We start from the raw sequence: 23,426 nt of genomic DNA, 5'->3' as shown, positions 1-23,426 counted from the left end.
TGGAAATGATTAGGGAACCAGTGTGTTAACCAGGCCTACAAAATCCGTCATTGCAGCCGAAAGTTAAAGTACACACTGAGCTTTTCCATGAGCATATGAATTCTAAACATTTATTTATGGCTTGGGGAATCTCCTCAGACATGTTTATTTGTAGAAACTGAGCAATATCCAGAGGCCGCTGTTTTTATTTGCATGTAAATTGTTGCACATTTAGCTGTATGTTTAAATGAATCTTGAATTTGCCCATCATTCGCTACAGTAGTGTACAGCAGAATATTATGTTTATGCAACTGAAGTAAATTTAACCACCTTTTTTATTGTTATAACTTTTATATACTGTTTTAAAAGTTCATGCGGATGTATTCCCAGTTTAGAAATATAGTAGCATTGTATTGAAGTGGGTATGAGGCTCAAGAATATCCACTTCATGAGTTTGGGTTATGGTTAAAAACATATTTATTTAATATTGTACATTTTTCCAATTTGTTGAATGTATCCAGGTGAATTGCACTTTAAAATACTATTTATGACTTCAAGACTTGAATTTATAATTAGAATTTTTAATTAAATCAGTATTATTCTTTTTATTATTTCTATGACTTAATCCAAACTAATACCTCAAGTAAAAAGCTTTGGATTAATTTCTCATTGAGATCACATGGCTAATTCTGATGGAGCGACCCGGGCTTTATTGCACGGTTATGAAGTGCACAGTCACAGGTCGAGCTAATTTATTTTCGAAAGATCACCCGTTCAAAGGCACAAACTAAATTTCAGGAGACAATAATGCCCTATCTACATGGTTTCACCTGGAGACACGGTGTCCTGCGTGTTCAGACTCTGGTGGTTGCATGAGTTTATATATCATCAGTTGCGACGGAAGCCAGCTGATATCTGCGGGTGATATCACAGACAATATATTTTCCCGACGGGTGCGTGGGTCAGATTCCATTCGGCCTGTTGGTATTTCGGTGTGGATGAGAGACTTAGCTTATGAGCAAACAGTATGTGAAATATCAAGTCCGGGCCAGATAAGGTCTCCAAAATAATCCCGGCTTTTGGGATCTGTTCATTTCTTCATTTCGAGAGAAATGGGCTTGAAAGGTTACGTTGCTTTATCTCACTGAATTGAAAGCTGACTTGTAAAGAAATGATTAGCAGTTTAGCTATTACTCTTAATAACAAATGATTAATTTTGCATTTATTGTGTGTTTAAGTATAAACAGCTTAATGTTTGTTTTTCTACTTTCCGAAGGTCGGCAAGTTGGACAAGGCAGCCTTTGCAGGGAGAAGCTTGAGAAGACCATCATACTGTACACCAAAGTTGTAAGTCTAAAACGTCCAAATTCCGTCAAAAGGGCAAAGAAAATATACTTGACACTTAAACTTGAGATGTTGAGTGTTTCTCGTCTTCCCTCACACCCTCTGTTAGCTGCTGGATTTCCTGGAATATCACCCGTGCCCTTTCATACCTCTCATTCAGCGCTCGCTGGAGTTCGCCGTTGGCTACGTGTTCACAGAGGCCGGGGAGGGGGTCGTTTTCGAGCGCTTTATCGTGCAGTGCATGAACCTCATCAAGATGATCGTCAAAAATGATGCCTACAAACCTGCCAAGAACATTGAGGGTAGGCGGCCCATCATCAGATTCTCGTAATGATTTTGGCGCGCTGAGCTTCCATTTTAAAGTTCTGGCTTTGACGGCCTTAAACGGACTTAAAGGACGTCAGGGTGCAATCGCGACTATTTTGAGAAGGTCAATTGTGACTGAACAGTAGAGATTGCGGTAAACTGATATAAAAATATCCCTATAGTCTTAGTTTTTAATGCCTTTCTAATGGACTGTACGAGGCCATTGTCTGACGTTTTAATGAATGATCTGATATCATGAACATTACCATGTGCGTAATTGTGTATTTCATTGATGTTGCAATATGCATTTCAGATAGTAAGCCGGAGAGCCTGGAGGCTTATAAAATTAAGACTGCGTTCTTCACGCACCAGACACTGACAGAGATCGGCAGGAGACTGGTTTCAAAGTACTTTTTGCTGACGGAGGAAGAGCTGACCATGTGGGAAGAAGACCCCGAGAGTTTTGGTACGTTTTGGGTTAAACTCTGGGCAATGGGGGGAAAGTAAAAGGAGATTTTAGGCAGAATGTTAGTGAATGAGTGCCTTGATCACCATTCATTTTCTTTGTATGGATGGGAAAGAGAAGCATTTTCACTATGCAGAGTTTGGTTTTTGACTTCCTTTTGAAAAAGAAAGTCATAGAACTTGAAAACAGATTGTTTTCGGTAAATAACAGAATTTTCATCTTTGGGTGAATTTGCGCTTTAAGGTTCTCACTTACGGTGAAATTCATAGTTTGAGGAAATTTGCCTGACGATTAATTGTCTGTTTAAAGGTTTTGACAATTATAACGATTAATTAAAATTAATTTATCCATTGAATGTAAAATAGATACCTTAAGAAATGTGACTTGTAACTTTCTTTAGAGAGTGACCTTAACAGAACAGATTGAGATATGAGGTTGTCTTGCTGTGTAGATGAAGTAAATCTGGAATCACAAATTTGAAACAAATACAAATCTGAAACGATGATGAAATTTGTGATGAAACCGTGAATGCAGATCAAGGACGGTGGATGTAAAATGCTGCAGATCACGCTTGTTTTCTATGGATTTACAGTTATCGCGTTTATCTGAAATAATTGCGATTGTGTCAAATAATAGTGATTTTATTACATCTCACAACACCCCTGTCTTTCAAAGCACTTCTGTGACTTCACAGAACTAAAATGTCGTCACGTTTCGCTTTTCTTCAAAGGAGACTTATTTATGAAAAGTGCTCTGTAGAACAGGTTGTCTGTTCAGGGCTACTGTAGGAACAACATGGCAAATTCCACGTAAGGGGACCCGCGGTGTATGTAGATTGAAATAACTCGTACTAAGATAATAAAAACATAACGCTTTATTATGTAAGGTCTAGGGGTGCTCCGATCAGGATTTTTGGGGCCGATAACTGATACCGATTACAGGAGCTATTTGAAGCTTTCTCAGTACCATTATTTATTTAACTAAATTAAACAACAATTTATATTAAATATTCAAATTAAGAGAAGAGAAAGTCTAATGAATTAACAAATTGATAGTAGTAATTAAAATATTTACATAAAACATAGCAGCCTGTGACACGAGTCCCAGAAACCCTTTGTCTTCCACATTATGTAGTCAGACTTTTATTTTAGACTTTTCTTTTATTTATTCAATGTTTCTGTTGTCGGACATAAACATTTTCTTGTAATTAGATTATTATTTTATGTTCATATGTCCAATCAGTAACAATGACAGATGCCTGTAAAAGGTGTTTTGTACTCACAAGAAAGCTGTGATTTGGTGTGCTGCTTCTGTCGATCACTGAACAGAGAAAACTCAGAGAGAGACATTTTTCCACTCACTGAAAGCTATTATTTATCCGAAAAGGCACTATTTTATGAGGTAAAAAAAGTTTTGCAAAACTGACCAAGCATGTTAGAGTAAGCTGAAATGAAAAGGAAACACACGTCCTTTCGCGATAGCCTTCCTCCTTCCGCTCACAAACACGTTCAGTCCATTCCAGATCATGTCTGTTGACACGAAATGATAAATAGGGGAATTATAAATCGCCTTTATTGTAGTCCGTCAAAATGATGGATTCCCTTCAGATTTTTCCATCACTGGTAGAAAAAAAGAATTTTCGGTTGACGTGATCTCTCCAGCTGAGTGGCGCTCGAGCTGCTGAACTTTCCTGCTCTCTCTAACTGCTAGCTAACTTTCAAAACTATTAAGCACCTCTCGTAAGGTTTTTATGTAGTTTATATTGCATTTCTGTCAATAGATCCTGCAGATAATCACATTCTGGCCATTCAAGGTATCGTATGATCAAAGTTAGAAATTCCAGTAATGTGACAACACTAGTATGACATCAGATGTTCTTGAATGAGCTGGATTTAAAGATATGCTACATTATCTTATCTGCTACTTTAATCTCACAACCTTACTGTCCTCTGTGATGTAACAAATTAAATTCCTTTCAAAGCAATAAACAGATTGCTGTAATTTATAGTCTCAGTGTGTACTTTGGTGTCATTTTCTAATCTCTATTGCCGCGGTTCAGTGATTTGTTACCGGCACGGGGAACGTCAGTTGGTGAATCACCCAGAGGTCTGGCTGTCAAGCCAGTATAATTGCCATTAATTCATTGACTCGGCAGCAGACGTAATTGTTCTGGCTGTTGGATGACCAATCCATTGAAACACATATACTAGAAATGATAAACGAGGTGAAATTATCACTTTTGATGACATTGGCTCATGTACTGTATAAGGTGTGTAAAAGTGTTTTGGTCAGATAATGGAACTGTCGGGGCAGGGCTGTATTGTCATCTTACTCAGTCTGATGTTTTGAACATCCTGATGATTTTAAGGAGACAAAGACATAAACGTTGTCTTCACATGTGGAGAATGACTTGATGAGCATATGGTAGAGCGGGTTGGAAGTTACAAACCATAATAATCATTCAAAATGATTTGCACCATATGCCAGCATTTTCAGCAAGAGTATTTATGAATGTATGGGGGAAAATGTATAGGAATTGTCATCACTTATTTATCCTTATGACTCTGTTAACTTTTCCAAATGCATTCACTTTCAATGGGTTTTTACAGTAAGTTGTGAATCCTAAACTCTTGCTTGATGTCTGCATTGACATTTGCTTTGAACTTCTCTTTCTACAGCCGTTGAAGAGACGGGAGGTGACTCGTGGAAGTACAGTTTGCGGGTGAGTGAAAATAAAACTCTGAAACCTTTTCAGTTTTGTTTTTTGCACTGCCCACATAAGGACTCTTTTCATTTCAATTTGTCTAATGTGACTCTGTCAGGACAACACTATAAAGAAAGGTGTGTTTCAAGGTCTTTGGTACGGCAAGTAAATTCAAAGTGACCAAGTTAACAGGTTTTGGATCTTTTCTGTAGGATCATATAGAAGAGCTATGAATCAATGGGGTCAATGTAACTGTCCTTGTATGACTTTTTGTGCATTACATTAGCTTTTATATCCTGGCTTTAAAATGACATTGGGCAACTAAACCTCTAACCGCAGGCGAGAGTAGCGTTTTACATCACATTTGTCATGACTTGGTGAAGGAAGCCTCTGTGGAATCGTTTCACCTTCAAGTAGGAAGCGAATATCTTAAAAAATAATGTATTGGACATGAATAGGGTCCTCGGAGCGGAACTGTTCACAAGCAAAATACATCTTAAATGTCAGTCTAAAGGAGCGCTGCACAACTGGTGGCCCTCAAACCCAAAATTGGGACATGGATGACAGGGATGAATAATAAATGACAAATAAGTGTGAACAAAGTTTGTGTCCCTGTTTCAGATTTTTATGTTTTCATTGGGTTAAGATAGAGGGTGCTGTTATACATCTCCTGAAGAAAAGCAATGTTTTTTTATAAACCAACCCACTTTTGGGAAAATGTAAAGATAACAAGTGAAGATAGAATAATATGTTTTGCTCTGTTATCTAAATTGATATATTTTTTTGTTCATATACAGTATGCATAGAAGAAAATATTGTGTGAGATATGAATGTTTATGAAAATCATCAAAAATGCTAGCTATGCTTCCAATCTTCAGTCCAGAATTCAGACTTTTTTCTGTCATCATGCACAACTAGTCCTGATACCTGACCTCATTGATTTTTTTTTCTGACCTGCATCAATTATGTCAGAGTTCCTGAAGGCACAGATCATATGTTTTGACATGCGTGACGAATGTTAAGCTAGGCACGGCATTCAAAGGTGTTATTTGACCTTTATTTTTTCCCTACGGTGGTCAGTAGACCAAGCTCTAATAACAGTCACCAAGGGCCACTGGTTCAGGACTAATACCATGAATCCTCCATCAGTGCACATTATTGATTGTGTTAGTGATAGATAACTTAAGATCACATGGGTTAGTTTTCATGTGGGTAAATGTTTGTGTTTCTTTATTGAATACAACTTCATATATGTGTCAAGTCTTGTTTCTTTTCGTTTCTCTAAATATATGTACAGCCATGCACAGAAGTGTTGTTCCTGGACATTTTCCACAACTACTGCCAAACTTTGACCCCAGTGCTACTGGAAATGGTGCAGAATCTTCAAGGTTAGTTTTGTACATTTGTTCAACCTCAAGTCGTTCCAAATCCTGATTCTGTTGGTATATAATGTGCCATCAACCAAAAATTACAAAAACGATCTTGCATTCCCTCTGAAGCTCACATTTAGCCCATGCGTGTGCAAATGGGACTCAAAGCATGGGTAGATTTCAAATAATTCTAAAATTCAACAAGTCAATTTTACAAAATTTTGATTTTTGCGAGCTATCCCTTTAAAGTTCAATATCTTTCTCACTGAAATCTGTTGTCTGAGATGTACAGGCTGTTATTATAGCAACTACTATAAATGTATTATTGTGGATTTAGCACAAAAAATATTTTCCCCTTTAACTCATTCCCAGCCAGCCCTTTTTTTTAAAAAGTTGCCAGTCTGCGCCAGTGTTTTTTAACATTTTCACCCAAATTTAATGGCTCACAGTAAATTTTCTGTAAAGAATATATGGACAAACAATATGTAAAATGAAAGAACAGAGACTCAGCTTTTAAACAAAATAAACCGTATTCTTCTATCTTCATTTGTACGTTTTTATCACTCCTTAGATGTGGGTAGGTTTCTTCAAAAAATTCATCACCTTGATTAATCAGCTGAGATAATTAACCTTTTTTGTCGAAGATTCTGCCCAGATTACACTCAGAACAATCATTAAAATCCGCTTAAACATATACGTTCTAGGTTCTGGGATTCTGTACTTTTTCCCAAAGGTGTGTAATAGCCCCACCTGCTGTACAACAGTACAAACACTGATTGCCGTAATAACTCGTCTTTGGCGGGGATCTTTTTTTTTTTTAAATGACGAGATAACTCGTCAATGGCGGTGAAAAAGTTAATATATATTTTTTATGAATTTTCTGTAAATAATGACAGAAAAACTTTTCCTAATGAACTCATAGTTCATACCTTTATGGTGGATGATCTATTCATGGATCCAGTGTATGGATACATTTTTTCTAATAATGGACACAAAAAAGCATTAACATTATCATCAACATTAGCATGAATGAATGTAGGGATTCAAGCATGAATGAATGTAGGGATTCAAGGACACAATGAACAAATCAGACAACTCAAAGCTTTTAATATGCTGATTAAAGTCTCGCTGATCAAACAAACCTTACCAGTTAAATGGAGCAGTCATTATGTTTTCATAATGAAAGAGATGTCCGAAAGAGTGAGAGTTGATCTCAAAATATGATCCTCTGGTTATTGGTTAACCTTTTTATCTCCATGAATTATCATATTAACATTTTATGTGACATGTTTAACGGTACATGTCTGACACAAGAGGCAGCTGTTCAAATATTTTGAGACTTCTTTTTGTAAAAGTTTAAACATGGAAGTACTACTGACATTAGCTTAGAGAGGCATGCACGACATCAAATGACACACGCCGTGGTGCGGTGCCGCACATTGGTTCTTCAAACATCTCTGTGTTTCTAAATGCATATTCTCTGCTTCTACTTTTGATGTTACCTTGCAGGGCACATGTCATCTTCATCGCTTGTGTTTTAAGGGCTCACCATAATACATTCGAAATCGAAAACGACCGTCTGTGACCTGATTTTGAACAAAATATGGTCCAAAACTACAATTCGTTTCACCAATTTCCAATTTGCTGCAGCAAACCAAACAGAAATCTCAGGGAAAGTTTGTGTTGGCCGGTAAACACCCTCGACCCACCTTTGGTCCATGGCCATTAAGTAATAAGTGGGTTTGTTATGTAGCGCCACCCGGCCTATGGGAAATAACGCGTCATTTTATTAAGCTGAGGTGATGTTAGATGAGGTCTACATAAAAAAAAACGATTACATTTGAGCAGCATGAATGCTTTTGAATGTCGCGTTGCAGAGATGGTACAGATGTACCCGTACCTCTACGATCACTCTCGTCACGTGCGCAGAGGCTTTTTGCATGCGTCATGTAAACCCCGCCTCCAGAGATAGTGTTGGATTGTTTGAAAACACTAGACAGTCTCTCAACGTTTTTGAGCTAGTTTTACCCCAAAACGAAGATCGAAAGCACAATTCTACTGGACTATGCCGAGCCCTTTACTGTGAGCCACAGGTAGCAATTATGCTAACTCTCTCAGCCAAACACAAGGACTGCCAGAGAACTGTTACGCTCTCATTACTTTTCATCTAGACTCCCTAATTAATAAGTGAACGAGTCAAATGAGTTTCCTCATATTACTTCATTAAATAGTTGGTTTGCTTCACATGTACAGTGAGGTTTGAAAGTTCACCTTGAAAGTCAAGGATTTAATGTGGAATTGGAAATGAATTGTTAGAATAAAAAATAAATGAAAGATGCGTAAAAAGAGATATTTAAGATAAACCATTTGTACGAAAGGTCGGATGTCCTTGCTTCCAGTGAAGCACACAGGATGTTATCTGGAACGTTCTGAGATCATGCTGGGATAATATGGATGATCAGGATGTTCAGAGACTTGATTTAATGCCAGCTCGAAGCATGCTGTCCTTAAAGCGCAAGGGGGGCAACCTGAAATTCATGTTCTCTTTTAATGTTATATTTAGTAAAAGAAAAGAAAAATATAAAAAAGCAAAACAAATGCAATTTGGACTAAAAAGTTCTGCTTTTAAAATCTTTTAGACATCCGTATTAAAGGGATAATCACACAAAAATGAAAATTCTTTCGTCATTTAATCAGTCCATCTGTCATTCCAAACCTGTATGACTTTCTTTCTTCTGCAGAATGCTACAGAAGATATTTTGAAGAATATTGGTAATCAAACAACACTTGCCCCCATTCCATAACTTCCATTGTATGATCATAAATCATTTCTCAAAATATCTTCTTTTAAGAACCACCAACGTTTTTTTTTTTTACACGTTTTGACTGAAATGAGGATGAATTAAATGACATATTTTTTGGGGGTTAGCTATCCCTTGTCTTGCATAGAATTAAAAACAACATTGCTTGTCAATTATTTTAATATCTGATTTGAAATTTAGTGATTTTCCAGAGGGAAAATGTAGGTGGATAGGTAAGTAGTTATTTTAGCTAATTCTGTTTTATTATAGCGTGAAGTGAACAGCATTATAAAAGCACGCATTCAGATGATGACTGTGATAATGATCTCTCTGTTAATTTCCTTGTCATTGTCTTTATTTCACTTCCCTTTCCGGCGTTTTCTTTGTTCTAATTATACATGGACATTATGGAGCGTTGCCTCCTCATTGTCACTTGGGGAAGGTTAATTGTTATCGGCTGTGGGAAATGGAACACAAGTTTTGGACGTTTAAGTTACTTTGATTATAGCGTTTTGCATGCTTTGTGATGATTTTTGCATAAGTGTGAAAGGAGTAGGGTTTAGTTGTAACATAAGTAGATTCTTTTAAAAATCTAAAAAGTTTTATTTTTAAAAAGTTGTTTATGGTCATACCAGTGATATTATGCCTGTTGTTTAATGCTAAATTGATAGTTAGTTTTTTTCTCTCGCAGGTCCCAGTAATGTGGAGGAACCGGTACAGATGCTCATGAAGGATGCAGGTGCTTTTCAACTCTTCCTTCTGAAATATATTTCAAGCTGTGTCATTTTTTATGTTTGCATACATTCCTGTTTCTGTGAATTTGGAGAGACAGCTTTCTGCAAATCGCTGGTTAAATTTCCTGAAAAATTTAACTTGTGGTGATTTCTTACCATTAAATCTTGTTCCGGCAGACACAGCAACCGTGGTCTTAACCAATGGTGTGAGTTTGGTGCGGGACTATCAGTTTGGTTGACCAATGGTAGTGTTTAGAAAATCTGTGGAATAAAGAACAGCTCCATTTGGTTAATGGTGTATAAATTGCACACTTCAGCTTTAAAGTGACAGTTTACACAGTTTACTTGTCATTTCAAACCTGTATGACTTTCCTTCTTCCACAGAACACAAAGGAAGATATTTTGAAGAAAGTTGGTAACCAAACGCACTGGACCCCATTCACTTCTATTGTATGGACACGCAACCATTGCAAGTGAATGGGGACCAGTTGACAACATTCTTCAAAATATCTTCTTTTGTGTTCTGCGGAAGAAAGAAATTCACACAGGTTTAAAATGACAAAAGGGTGAGTAAATGATGACAGAATTTATATTTCTGTGTGAACTATCACTTTAATACCCAAACACGTCTTTAAATCAAAGGTTATGAGATGCTGAGTTTCGCAAATTTGTTTGTGTCTTTTCAGTATACAACGCTGTGGGGCTTGCGGCGTATGAATTGTTTGACAATGTGGACTTTGATCAGTGGTTTAAGAACCAACTCCTTGGAGAGCTTCAAGTCAGCCACAACAGGTATAATCAAATAAACTTCATCGATCTCCTCTGAAAATCATTTAAACCTTGTAATGTTTACTTGAGGGCCTGAAAAACACACGTGAAGGTGAATGAAGCCAGGAAGTCCACAAAATGACGTTTCACATCAAAGATTTCTATAGATAAAACAGGATTCGCTCATATTGTTTTTTTCTGAGAAGTGATGTCACCCAGCAGGTGCATTCAAAGAAACGCTTGTGCGCCACAGTAGGATCTAACCCTTCGTCAGATAAAAGACTTTATCTTTCTTTTAGATGTACTTTTTATTCCATTACTTCCCTCTGAGCTGCGAGAGGCTTTACTTTATCAAAAAGAATGCGGGATGAACCTCAGCACCATCCAGGTTCTTTTTCATTTCGCTGTGATTGTTTCTGGAACTTTCGACTGGTTACGTAAGAGGCGTGTAGGTACACGCGTACTTTAATAGTGCTAAATATAGTTTGTTTTTTATTCTTATATTTGCTTCAGTAGCTTATAATTGTACATTGAATGGTAAACGAGGACACCACATGGAAAATGCTGATATCTTTTGGGGTTTTTCTGTAGTCTTTTTAATAACCGCACACAAAAGATATCAAGATTAAGATCAACCTCTCAGACAGGAGCCTGGATAATCTTTACACTGTGTGTCAATGACATTCACTGCCTTCTTACAATAGGAGTATTATATCGGCTGGAGTTGATGAATTGGTTTGGCAGCATTCTTCTGGAGAATTCCGGCAGTGGGTTGGATGAGGTCACAAAAGTCGGAATGATGCGAGACGTGTACAGTACAGATGTAAAATAAATAATATCTGATAGAGAAGAGTTTATAAATATTTGTTTGTGACCATATGGGCTAACATTGAAAGATATTTTGAAAGGAAAGAGATGCCATGTTTGTGTAATATGTTGCAATACTTTACAATGAGGTGCTATTTGTTAAATAAATGCTTTAGCTAATAATGAACAATTACATTTTTCTGCAGTTATAAATCCTTGTTAATGTTAGTTCATGTCAGTACAGTTCATGGTGCATTAACTTATGTGACAAGGTTTGATTCTGATGATGTTTTAGGAAATGCTGAAATTAGCACAATTTACATAAAAAATGCCGTGTAAGAATTGGTCATTCTTAGTTTATGTTAGATAATGCATTAACTAATTGTTAACAAATATCACCTAGTAAAGCTTTACCAAACATATTCTAATAAGTTTTTTGTCTACAAAAATAATGTCAAACATTTAAAGCGATAGTTCACACAAAAATAAAAATTCTGTTGTGAATTACTCACCCTCAAGTTGTTCAAAACCTGTATACATTTCTTATGCCCTTTCTACTATGGTAGTCAATGGTGCCTCAGAAATCTTAGTTGCTAACGTTTTTCTAAATATCTTTCTTTGTGTTTAACAGTACAAAGAAATGTATACAGGTTTATTTTACAACTAGATGTTGAGTACATAATGACAGAATTTTCATTTTTGGGTGAACTCTCCCTATATAACACAAAGAAAGAAATTTGCAGTTCTGTGACACTATTATGGTAGTCAATGGTGCCCAGAACTGTTTGGTTTCCTCCATTCTTCAAAATATCATCTTTTGTGTTACACAGAAAAATGAAATCTTTACAACTTTGGAACAATTTATGGGTGAACTATCCCTTTATCCTTTTAAGCATTCAGATTTAAGTTTTGTACGATGACATTTTAGTCAAGTGACCCTAGACTTCTGACAGCTTTGACCTTTGTTAATATCAAAACAATATTAGAAAATAAACAAATCGCCATGAAAAGTTTTGTCTTGGTACAGTACCTTCGTTACTGCAGTTAGTTGTACACCAACACAAGGTGGTGATTGAATTATTGTAAGTTTAATTAAAGTAATTAAATTGAAGCGTGGTGGCGATTCTGTGTTTAAAACCAATTAATCTTCACATCACTTGACACAAAGCCATTTTGTCTTCCCGAAGACTGGAAAAAGCTGAGCTCTGTTGTGGAAGATCTTATAAGATGCTTTTGAAACCTTAACCCCTTTTTCATCTTCATGCATTTGCCAACGTGTTTTTTTTGCCATGTCTCTTGGTTTTCGTTTCATCGAGGGTGACTGGAACAGACTCCCGTTAATAACAAAAAGGGATTTTCGCCTCATCTGCAAATTTCATAACTTGAACGTCACATTTACATGCACTTCCATGTTTTTTTATTTTATTCCACGTTTGTCAAACCTGTAGGCTAGCGCACAATGTGCTCAAAACTTTGTCCGTCTCGCATAGAATGGCAAAGACATCTGCAGGCAAGTATGTGCGCATCTGTGGGCTTTGGTGTGGATCTGTGGGGGTTCCAGCAATCGCTCGACTGCCTGTGTGAGTTTGTGGGTATTGAGGGAAGTCTAGGTGCCTGATACTGACAGATCAAGCCAACGTACGCCTGCAACTTTTTAATCAGACACGTTTGTCATTGTCATGATTGGACCGTATGCTTGAAGAACCCTCGGAGGGATTATCAGAGAGACACATGACTAACCCTGGTGCTGACATCTGCCATCTGTGCCTTGGGCTGCGGGATTTGACAAGTTTATACGCGGCAGAAAGTTCACAGTAAGCATTATGCCTCCATAATTTGTACCCCTTCCTTTTTATGAGAAACGCTTGCAAATTCCTCGACCTTGTGAGTGTCATTTCCCAACTGGCAGCCCGCCAGAGCCTCACATTGATTTATCACTTCATCTGACCTACAGTGTCACAGAGTCAAGAGTCTTGAGCTTTTCCTTGATAAACAGATTATCTGCCGACTGATCTACTGCTTCCGTGATCAAAAGAAGCAGCTACTTTTCGTCAGGTGTTACTAAGGATTGCATCGATGGCTGTGGAAGTTTGTATAATATCTCTTGTTTGTTAATATTTTTTATTGTTTTTCACCACTTCATCTCTGAATGTCTTGGAGGCATGCGTCCTTTCTGTTCGTCCTGGCTGGGTCGCATTCTTTAAACTTGTAGGCAATCGGGTCAGTGGTCGGTGACCCTCGCCGCATGCCAGAATCTATCGCTTTTTCGAGCGCGGCATAAAAGCCACACCGCGGGCGTGCTGGGAAAGCGGTAGCATGTGTGACGGTCAGCGTGCGATGCGCAGCAGCATGAAATGACCTTAAAGCTTAAGCTTGGCAGCTGTGGTGCTAGTTCAGCTGTGGGGAAGTGAACCACATCGAGTAGCAAATCACAAATATCAGTCTGGTCCGCCATAGCTTATCACACCTTCCCAAACTCACTCAAAGCCGTGATATGTCCAAATATTTATGTTTACATGAAATAGGAAATTATAATTGTGGAGGGGTTCTGTATTTTTTTTGTTGGGCTCAATGAATTTTGTAAGAAAAGATAGTTAATATCATCAGTATCCAGAGGTTTCAGTTTTATTAGCTGTCAGCAGTGCAAAGTTTTTTTTTTGTATGATGTTTGTGGAATGTCTTGGAAGATAAAATAGTTTTTTATTTTTGTATAAGGAACACAAAGATGTTGTTAGTGTTGTCTGCACAGATTTTCGTAGTGCTGATCGAACGGATTTACGCAACGTCTGGAAATGTACTTATAGGTGTAAACTTTTTATACTTACTTTGAATTCTTACATAGTTTTAAAAGGTTTATTCTCATAATCTGTATCAAATAAACCGTGTGTCTAACTTGTGCTCAGAATGTGTTTTTATTTTTGGGTAGTTCTTAGCCAGAACAAGCAACAATATAACTGGCTTTATGCTGAAAGTGTCTAGCTTCCAGGCTGAGCTTAATTTTCTCCATGAATATTCAGTTCAGTATGAATATAACAGACATTCTCATACTGAATGTGCATGTTAGCAAAATGGTGACAGTGAAAGTGAGCAAATAGGGCAAATAGAGTATTTGTATAATTGGTTGTTTAATGTTAATGCTTTGTTACTAGTTAGAAGTGTTTAATTAAAGAGGTGTTGACTGTGAGTGTGTGTGTAAGAGAGAATGTAGCATAACCATTACCTATTTTAAATGCCTCAGCCATTTGAACAAAGTTGTGGAAGACACTTGAAACATGTTTTTGGAATATCACTTCCCACTGCTGGATAAGGGGTGTTGATCCTTTGGTCCCTTATGATACGATTCAGAATCGATTCTGAGGGTCAACATTCGATTTTATAATAGATTCTCAACATGCTCAATTGCATATGTGTGACGTCATATAATCTCTAAATCCCTCGCATTCTGTATTAAAATGCAAACTGCCCAGTGAAGCTTTTCTCATTTACATATTTTCTGTTCCTCTTGTAAGACGTTAAAATAAGTATAACATAGTAATTAACTCGACTAATTAATACTACATGTTAACCGGTGTCAGAATTTTTTACACAGTATGTTCAGGAACTGCCTGATCATTTAACAAAATCATCATACACCTGTGGAGCAGTGGATTCATCTAATGCAGCGCACACAGCACCTTTTGTAATAAACTGTGCATATTTACAGAAGTTTGTTCATGTTCTTATGTCTATGCTATTTGCACTTATTTAGTGACAAGTATGCTGCGGAACGGTGAACTAAACGTGCTACTTTTACCATCTGCTCAATGCATAGAATAGACAGAGAAAGACCATTCTAAAATGTATTTTGTTTATCTTACTGTTTGGTCTAGGGGGCTGGATCATTTTCTCTATCTTCAGTGCTCGTGTGTCTTTACTGCTGTGTGTGACTGAAAATGACTTCTGTCTTTTGTGTTTAGTTAACATCATGTTATTAATACATTTAAAAATTTAAGAATTTAAGAATCAAAATTTTCCTGCACCTCTACTGCTGGAGGCCTGTTTGTCATTAAATGATAGGTAATCTTATAACTTCCTCACCTATATAAATCCTTCACATTATCATGCTATTTAATATGGGATACAAAATATTGAAGCTTTCAAAAGCACACATATTTACTATTCCTTTAAGAAGACGTTGACATATAAAAAGCACTTTCAGCTTTTCAGATCTCAAGTGTTCATGAAAAATTTAAGACAGCCCAAAGGATTTATTCCTTTTTTACACAGCGTCACTTCCTTGCCCTTATTTTTGACTCAGACCAAGCAGAGGTTATCGCAGTGTTTGAGCGAAGTCTGTCTGAGGGTACAGCTGTATGAGAGCAGGACTCTTTAAACCCATCATTCATCGTCTATCCTCTGTGAATAGAGGCAGAATATTATGATCATCATCTTTAAGGCCTATTATTTTTCCTTGTGCTTCAAGAGATTGAAATACTAAATAGCAGAATTATTCAATTCCCTGAACATGGACAACCGTACTCCTTTATAACTTAATACCCCAAATTCAATTTTCAATACAAAACGGTCACAGCGACCCAAATGCAACACGCTTAATAGTTCTTTCACTCATAACACAAAGGTGGCAAGTCACCTCTCCCTTTTTGTGACTTGAATTTTTCACAGTAATAAGAGTTTTGTCCAAAGGGACCGTGCTGTCAAAAACTCCTGCGAGTTTTTCATTTTGGATAGGTATTACATCTTCAGTGATTTATTAACCAGCTTTAAACAAAAGCTCATGCATATGTTTGACAATTTGCGATTCACAATGCAACCTTATATGATCTTTTAATCCAAATTAAAAATGTCTGTTTATGTGCAGCATAATTTTTAATCGTTCCTCTAAATTGGGAAGTTTTATGGTCCACAATAGCAAAATTTGTCTCAATAGGAAACGATAGGTCTTCCTGACCTTACATAAAGAAATGTATTAACAGAAAAATAGATGTCATCTTTGTCAAGGTCTATCTGGTGCAATTATTTTATTTTATAAAAGGGATTTTTAGGACATTTGACCCATCTAATACCTCTAAGCAACAGTTATTATTAGATGATAAAGAAAATAGGATGCTTATGACACGTTGCCAAGCTATCATTTGGCATTTAAATATTTCAAAAAATACAGTACCGTTATATCCCTTATAAATAATAAACAACTTGGCATATTTTTGGTTGCTGTGTCAGCATTCTTTAAAACAATACATGTTTTTGTTTTTTTTATGAGGAAAGGTTTAGCTGTTTTTGCAGGTGTCTCTGTTACTTTGGATACAAGTGTCTGCTTTGTACATTCATGAAAAAATAACATGTCAAAAATCAGTCGTTTAGTTCAATTTTGAGCGTAATGTTTAAGAGAATGTTCTCTATCTTGTGTTTAATACTATGTACTGTTACTGTATGTGCCTTGTCTTCTCCTTTCCCCGTTTATCTCATTAATTTCCTGTTACATTGCTTGTTAACACCTATTTAAATCATTCATAGTTTATAGGTATACAGTAGGAAGTCTCTGTGGACACAGCTTGCATTAACCACTAGGGTCGCAAGGTGTACCGTTGCTACGTAGTACCGTAGTTAATGTTGCATATGCGCATTGATATTAATTTGAACACTTACATCTGCCTTTTTGCTGTGTTTATCTCCTAAAACAGTGTGTGTTTTGAATGACTCAGACGAGTTAATGATTCAAATTGGCGTTTGAACAAGTAGGTTAAATGATTCACTAACTCTGTGGAAAATAGACGCCACTTACTGGCCGTCTTAGTTCTGCATTAAAAGTAAGTCTAATATTTGCCTTTATATATATATAACACTGCTGTATCAATGAATTTTTGTCCCACATTTGAATTAGTTCCCTAGTGAAAAATGATCTAGTGTACTTTAGTATTTATTACAATTTACTACTCATAGACACTAGTGTTTTTGAGTCTATCATAGTAAATATTAAAGTATACTACAGTATTTGCTACAATTTATCCAATTGCTACAGTTAATACAACAACATATTCTAGTGCAAAGTATAATACAGTTTACTATAGTAAATACAAAATGTTTAATCTAAATCTGTGTTCTTTGTATAGATTTGAATTTTAAGTCACAGCATCGTGATACTACTTGGTATCGAGATACTTTAGCTGGTATAGTATCATACAACATGTTTATGGTACCGTGCCAACCCTACTAACCAGCAAATAGTAAACTGCTCCCGGCATAACCCTTCACAGGGTATTCATGTTCTGTAAATATTCTCTGTTATTTACATGTACAGTTTGCTGTGGGAATAATCGTGGGTTAGTTGTCATGTATTAGATGGATTGTCGAACAAGCACAATGTTTTATTGTAGTACCTCAGATTGAACTCATCATAACCCGAAGCAATACATTTGCTCTGTCTGTGGAGTGACCTTTAAAGTCAATATAAGGAGGTTCAGGCTTTAATAGGTCTTGCTGGTATTGGTGCAGATGTTGACGTTTTTATCACCCCTAGCTGTAATGACTCGCTGGCAATCGTCACCAAGGCGACTTGAACCTCTGGTGTACTTTCTTACACTCTTATCAATGCCAATGGCGGAGCGATATTTTCTTCAAAAAAGGTCTTGAAATAATTCCTGCCAGTCTGTCTGTTATTGTGTCCAGTGACATGTGAGGTCCCCGGGGCTCAGAGTAGCTCGTGAGTAGCTCACTTTTGAGAACCATTCCTGCAAATGGGCATCAGAGTTTTAAGCTTTGATTTTGTGGCTTTGCCTTTGAGTTAAGTTAAATAGAGGCAACAAATCATGTGAAGTGCATTGCAATTCTTTGTGTCATTGTTCATTGCTTTGTACTTGAGTAAATTAGATTTTTTTATTAAATATTGAATGATATTTGTAACCATTAAATGAATTCAGGAAATTTATTAATGGGCAATGTCAACCTTTCCGTGAAAAAAATATGTTTTTACCAGCGGTTTTTACTATGGTAACAGCACAGTTTATAACATTTCGTGTTTCAAATAACCATGTTAGATCTCTCTTCAAATTTGTTAAGCATTTGTTTTCTTTTTAGTCCATGATTTTTCATAGTCAGGTAAGAGCCATTTTCAGGAATGTCACATCCATAATGCCACATATTCCTCATAAATGGACGCATGAAAAATAATAAGTAATTATTTTATGTTCTATAAAGAGGCATCCCTTGTCCATTCATTGGGTATTATTCCTTCAGCATTGTGCATTTTATTGTACAGAAATCCTACAGTTTAGTGTCTCCCAAAAAACGCGTCCTTTTTTTGTCACATCCGTAAAGCATGTTTATTTCCCTTTTTTAAATATAATTATTTTTCATAGACTGACATTCTTTTGATGTTTAGACTCGATCAACAAGGGTTCAGTAAAATATAAACAGATGGTTCATTATATGTAACAAATTCATTCTCTGAGCATTTTTATGTCACAATCATAACGCAAAATGTCTGGTTCACAACGCTGGAATTGTCCTAATATAGTAAAATATTATGAATAAACAAAGCAATGTATTAATTAGTATTCCAATTCAACATCCTATAGCATGCCTATTATTGGCATATTGGTTGTTTATTAGTTCTTATAAGCACATATTCTGCATTACCATACTCTACATCCCTACTCCTACCCAAGAGCTTAACCTAACAGATACCTTACTAAATATATATAAGCAACAAATTATCAGTTTAGTGGGGAAAAAGTCATAGTTGATGGTTTGTTAATAGCGAGAATTGCCCCCTATACTGAAGTGTGTCCAAAAAGGTTCTTGGACCTAATTTTTTGTACAAGAATTAATAGCACAGAATCAAGTACATCACTTTAATCAGATTTTCACAAAAGAAATATATGAATATATTATATGTTTTCATAATATAAAATATATCAAATATATCAAATATATAAATAATATATATTTGGAATTTATATTATAAAATAATTAATATATGTATAGGCATCATTTCTGTCGTTTGTATTAACATCAGCATGTCCAGAGGAGCCTAAATCTGTAAGATTTCCTCCACACATTTTAGGGGAAAAAAAGAGAATTATAGACAAACTTACAAGAAAGTGCCATAAGTCAATAGATGAAAGCACTACAACCGTATCATGTGGCCCACAAATCATCCTTCAGCCTCTCATCTAGTTTTGTTGAGGACATAAATAATGATGTGTTAAAATATTAACCTGTAGCATAATAAAAAGCAAGAGCGAGCAGAACGCAATAGTGGGAAAAGATCGAGCATGTCTTTGTATATTGCAGATCTTATTACCGTGTATGGATGAATTTTCCAACAGCTGTACACGTTTGGGAATATATAAACCTCTTTTTGGAGGTTTCGTGAGAGTATGAATCTCAAGCGGCCAATTATGTGCATTTTAACACGGTCAATGAATGAATTTGACACTGATTATGAAAATGAATCATAGATTATGCTGTTGAAACTGGGCAATACGTTTGAGATTTCCTCTCCGATTGCACATAACGCTTGAATAATTTTTCACATGCACTTTATCTGGTGTTCTGTGGCGGCACATGATGATATTTGTGGCTGCTCGTTCACGCGTGTATGATTTTGAAATGCTCGGGCATTTAGGATGTTATCGCATCTTCACATTTATGATTATTTTACGCACGTCTTTTCAAATGAAGCGTTTCGTTTTAGATTTCTGCTTGATCTTCTCTTTTAAAAGTCTTTTTGACAGGAAGTTCTTCTCCTTTTCAGTACTCGTGTAATGTTATTAACTCCCTGGAACAGAATCCCTTTAAATTGCTTAGAATTTCTTGGAAATGAGACCGAATCATTTTAAAGTTTAAGGTGTGCTGAATACCGTATTTAAAGAGTAAAAGACATTTCAGAACACGTCGCTTATCCATTGTGTCTAACACCTGCAATTTTCAACCTTGTCTCAGAGAAACTACACTTTTTAAGAGATGTAGAGAGGTTTAAAGGCAAGCATAAATGTCTCAAGCTCTTGTGTTTTTCAGGTACAAGTTGCTCAGAAGACGGGTCATCTGGCTGATTGGACAGTGGATCTCGGTGAAGTTCAAACCGGAGCTGCGGCCCCTCCTCTATGAGGTCATTCTCAGTCTCATGCAGGACCCCGACCTTGTGGTGAGTCAGTATATAAAGCTTAGAAAACCAAACGTTCCCAAAAACTGGTTCTGGTTCAGGTTCTGGTTCTTGATTCTGATTGTTTGTGCCGTGTTCTTAGCCAGTGCAAAATTTGCAGAAATATACACCTGTTTTAGAATGGGTTTGCTTTAGACGTTTATAGAGGTTAAGTTGATTCCAGCTTGTTAAGACTATCAGAAGTAGTCAAGAATTAGACCCTTTTTCATTTTTTTGTATTTTCAAACATTCAGAGACATTACGGTTGCTGAAAGCAGAAGAACGGTCACACATTTCCACTGAGTATTGCTAATTATCGACTCGCTTCTTTATCATTGAAAGCCCTGACAAATTGCCCATTGGCCCAAATCAATATTGTCTTGCCCAATTAGGACCACGCGAGGATGCCGATTAGCCGCATTGTGTCTGGGTAAATAATGAGAGGCATTCATTAGGTGCCAGCTTACCAACAGCACCATTAATCAGCAAGAGCAGTGGGTGATCACTAATGCCCCTGCCAGTGACCCAACACTCTCTACAGCCTGCAGAGATTAACCCCATTTAGTTGGAAATCAATTTTTTTATGTGCAATTTGTACCCTGTGAGAAGCTTTCGGATTTTATGTTTTTGCTACTGACATGCAACACTTTTCTGAAGAAGGCTTTTTGTTATGCGACCGTTCTATAAACAGACGTTTCTCAATCAGTTATTTCATTGTGTGGGGTCACGTGTAAAATGAAATGGCCGTTCTAGATTGAGATATTTTTTTGCGCTTTATTGTCAGCTCACAGTCAGTAGCCTAAAACTGACCGTTATTCTCTTAAAAGCTTCACCTAATTCACAACTTCAACCATAAACTTGAAGGCAATTACTGTCATATTTTTCAATGACCTGCTGTGGGCCAGTTTGTATGTCGGGCATAATCACAAGGAAGCCTTTTTAGTGCAAATGGTTTTATGCAATTAAGGGTGGTAGATTTTGTCCTGATTTTTTTTATTCTACACGACCACACACTGACATTGATGCTGATTTTGAAAATGTTAACCTTTACATATGTCTAAAATATAATTATATGTATATATATATATATTTAATGTGAGGTAGAAATGTGCAAAAAGACCTTTAGAAATACCTCTTGGAATTCACTGAATGAAGATAGACGTTTGTGAAAATTCTTGATTGTTGGGAATATTGGAGAATGGAAGAGGAATTGTAGCAGAGGTGTGGAGACATTCGTTCGTTAGAGAGAGAGGGAGAGAGAGAGAGAGAGAGAGAGAGAGAGAGGTTCAGGATCTCTTACTTTAAAGGCCAAGTGTGCTCGGTAAATTATTTTCTTTTCAGTCATGATTGAAGTTTTGATTGTTTCTGGCATCAGAATGCAGCGTTTTGCATTTTATCTTGGTAAAGCTCCTCCCTCTTGTCCATTCCTGCCTTGATCTTGATTACATTTACATGTAAGACTTTGATTATGGGGATATCAGTGCTTGTGTCGTCATCGTGGTAGTTGTGAACCTTATTACTAGGCAGCACTTGGCATAAAAATATGCTGGTGATATCGATATCTCGTATCATATAGTGTGAGTGGTTTTGTATTGCAGTATGTGTCATAGAGTATTAGTCAATACAATAGTATTATAATATAATCGCTGGGAATTGAACGTAAAGAAATGATTTAACATGTATAATTCTGTTCATTACTTTGCAAATGATAGATTCTCAATTTCAATGGATTAATATGTTTCTGTTGCTTGGAGCTACAGAAAAATGTTTCTGGTGCATTGCCTTCGCAGTTAATGGATTTGATTCCCAGGGAACATGTATATTGATAAAAATATTTTGAATGCAATGTAAATGTTTGCATAACTGAAATTGTCCAGCAATTTTCTATTTATTAGAAATTTAATAGACTCACACCAAAAGGAAAAGTTATGTAAAATAATTTTATACATGTTAGATTCTAAGACTTGATATATTTCCACATCTATGAATTTTACAGTTTTCATATTCACTCTCTGCATAAATTTCCCAGTCTATATTTTTGGCATTACTCTGTTTATCGCTCTCCTACAGGACATGTTTATAACACAGTCCTTCCCACGGGCATCTACACCATCATGCAATGTACACATTCCCGCTGCCTAGCCCTAATATGCACTAATTTATTCATTGAATTATTTGTTTATGTAACCGGTGTAGTCTAAGCACCAAGGCCGATGTTTGGCATGATCTTCCGTGCCATATCATCCCTAAAGGCTCGGGAGGCTTAGAAGATCCTGTTTAAATATTTAGCTTGTGATGGCAGACCATTAGCATGCGGCTCAAATGTCTGAAAACACTTGTGTGTTTGTGTGCGTTTACGTGCATGTCATGAGAAACTGAAATCTTCTGGAGATCAACTCAAGAGGTTGACTACTGGCACACTAAATACAATAACAATCCTCTTGAACCGTGCAGTTGCTCAATGTGTACGAGGGAAAATCCAAATAAAGTTATTGAACCCAACTTTAAAACTAAGTTACTTGAAGAAGCGAAAGCTGAGGCAATAGGGAGGGCATATTGAAAATCGATGGACAACAGAACAAACTGGGAGCACCCGTAGAATATTCAGTTAATTGATTTCACGTATCATTGTCTGGTTATTACAAATAGCAACCATAATATGAAAAAAATCAAGTTAATAACAATGGGTTTTACCATTCTGAGAGGTCAGATGTCAATGTTTTTAAAGCATTTTTGATTTTTTTAAAGCATGTAGTTAGGGGAAGATCCCATCTCCTTCAGGCCCGCGCTCCATTAGTTGTCCCTGCTCTCACCCATATTTATCAACTCCTCTCTTCACGCTTACCCAAAGCTTCTAAGGAGGCCTGCCTAACCCCACTTCTTAAGAAACCCACACTTGATCCTGCACATGCAGAATACTGGAAAGTGTCGTGTTCGACCAACTCTCCTCCTTCCAGTCAGGTTTCAAGACCGGCCATTCATCTTAATCTGCTTGAATCTCTGTC

At 36.6% G+C, this 23,426-nt stretch overlaps 1 protein-coding gene across 1 annotated transcript in view; it reads left to right on the top strand.

Moving 5' to 3' along the window:
* The window catches only part of ipo11 (importin 11), a 130,158-nt gene that overhangs the window by 37,136 nt on the left and 69,596 nt on the right, over window positions 1-23,426 (top strand). Inside the window, 8 exon segments of the mRNA XM_056730003.1 lie at window positions 1,256-1,326; window positions 1,433-1,625; window positions 1,943-2,095; window positions 4,774-4,817; window positions 6,097-6,187; window positions 9,662-9,709; window positions 10,391-10,496; window positions 20,298-20,424. Of these exon segments, the coding sequence (XP_056585981.1) occupies window positions 1,256-1,326; window positions 1,433-1,625; window positions 1,943-2,095; window positions 4,774-4,817; window positions 6,097-6,187; window positions 9,662-9,709; window positions 10,391-10,496; window positions 20,298-20,424 (833 nt within the window).

Source organism: Triplophysa dalaica, chromosome 18 (assembly GCF_015846415.1).
Source record: "Triplophysa dalaica isolate WHDGS20190420 chromosome 18, ASM1584641v1, whole genome shotgun sequence".
Lineage (NCBI taxonomy): Eukaryota > Metazoa > Chordata > Actinopteri > Cypriniformes > Nemacheilidae > Triplophysa > Triplophysa dalaica.
The sequence above is the reverse complement of the archived record's forward strand: the minus strand, read 5'-3'. Positions and strand labels throughout refer to the sequence as shown.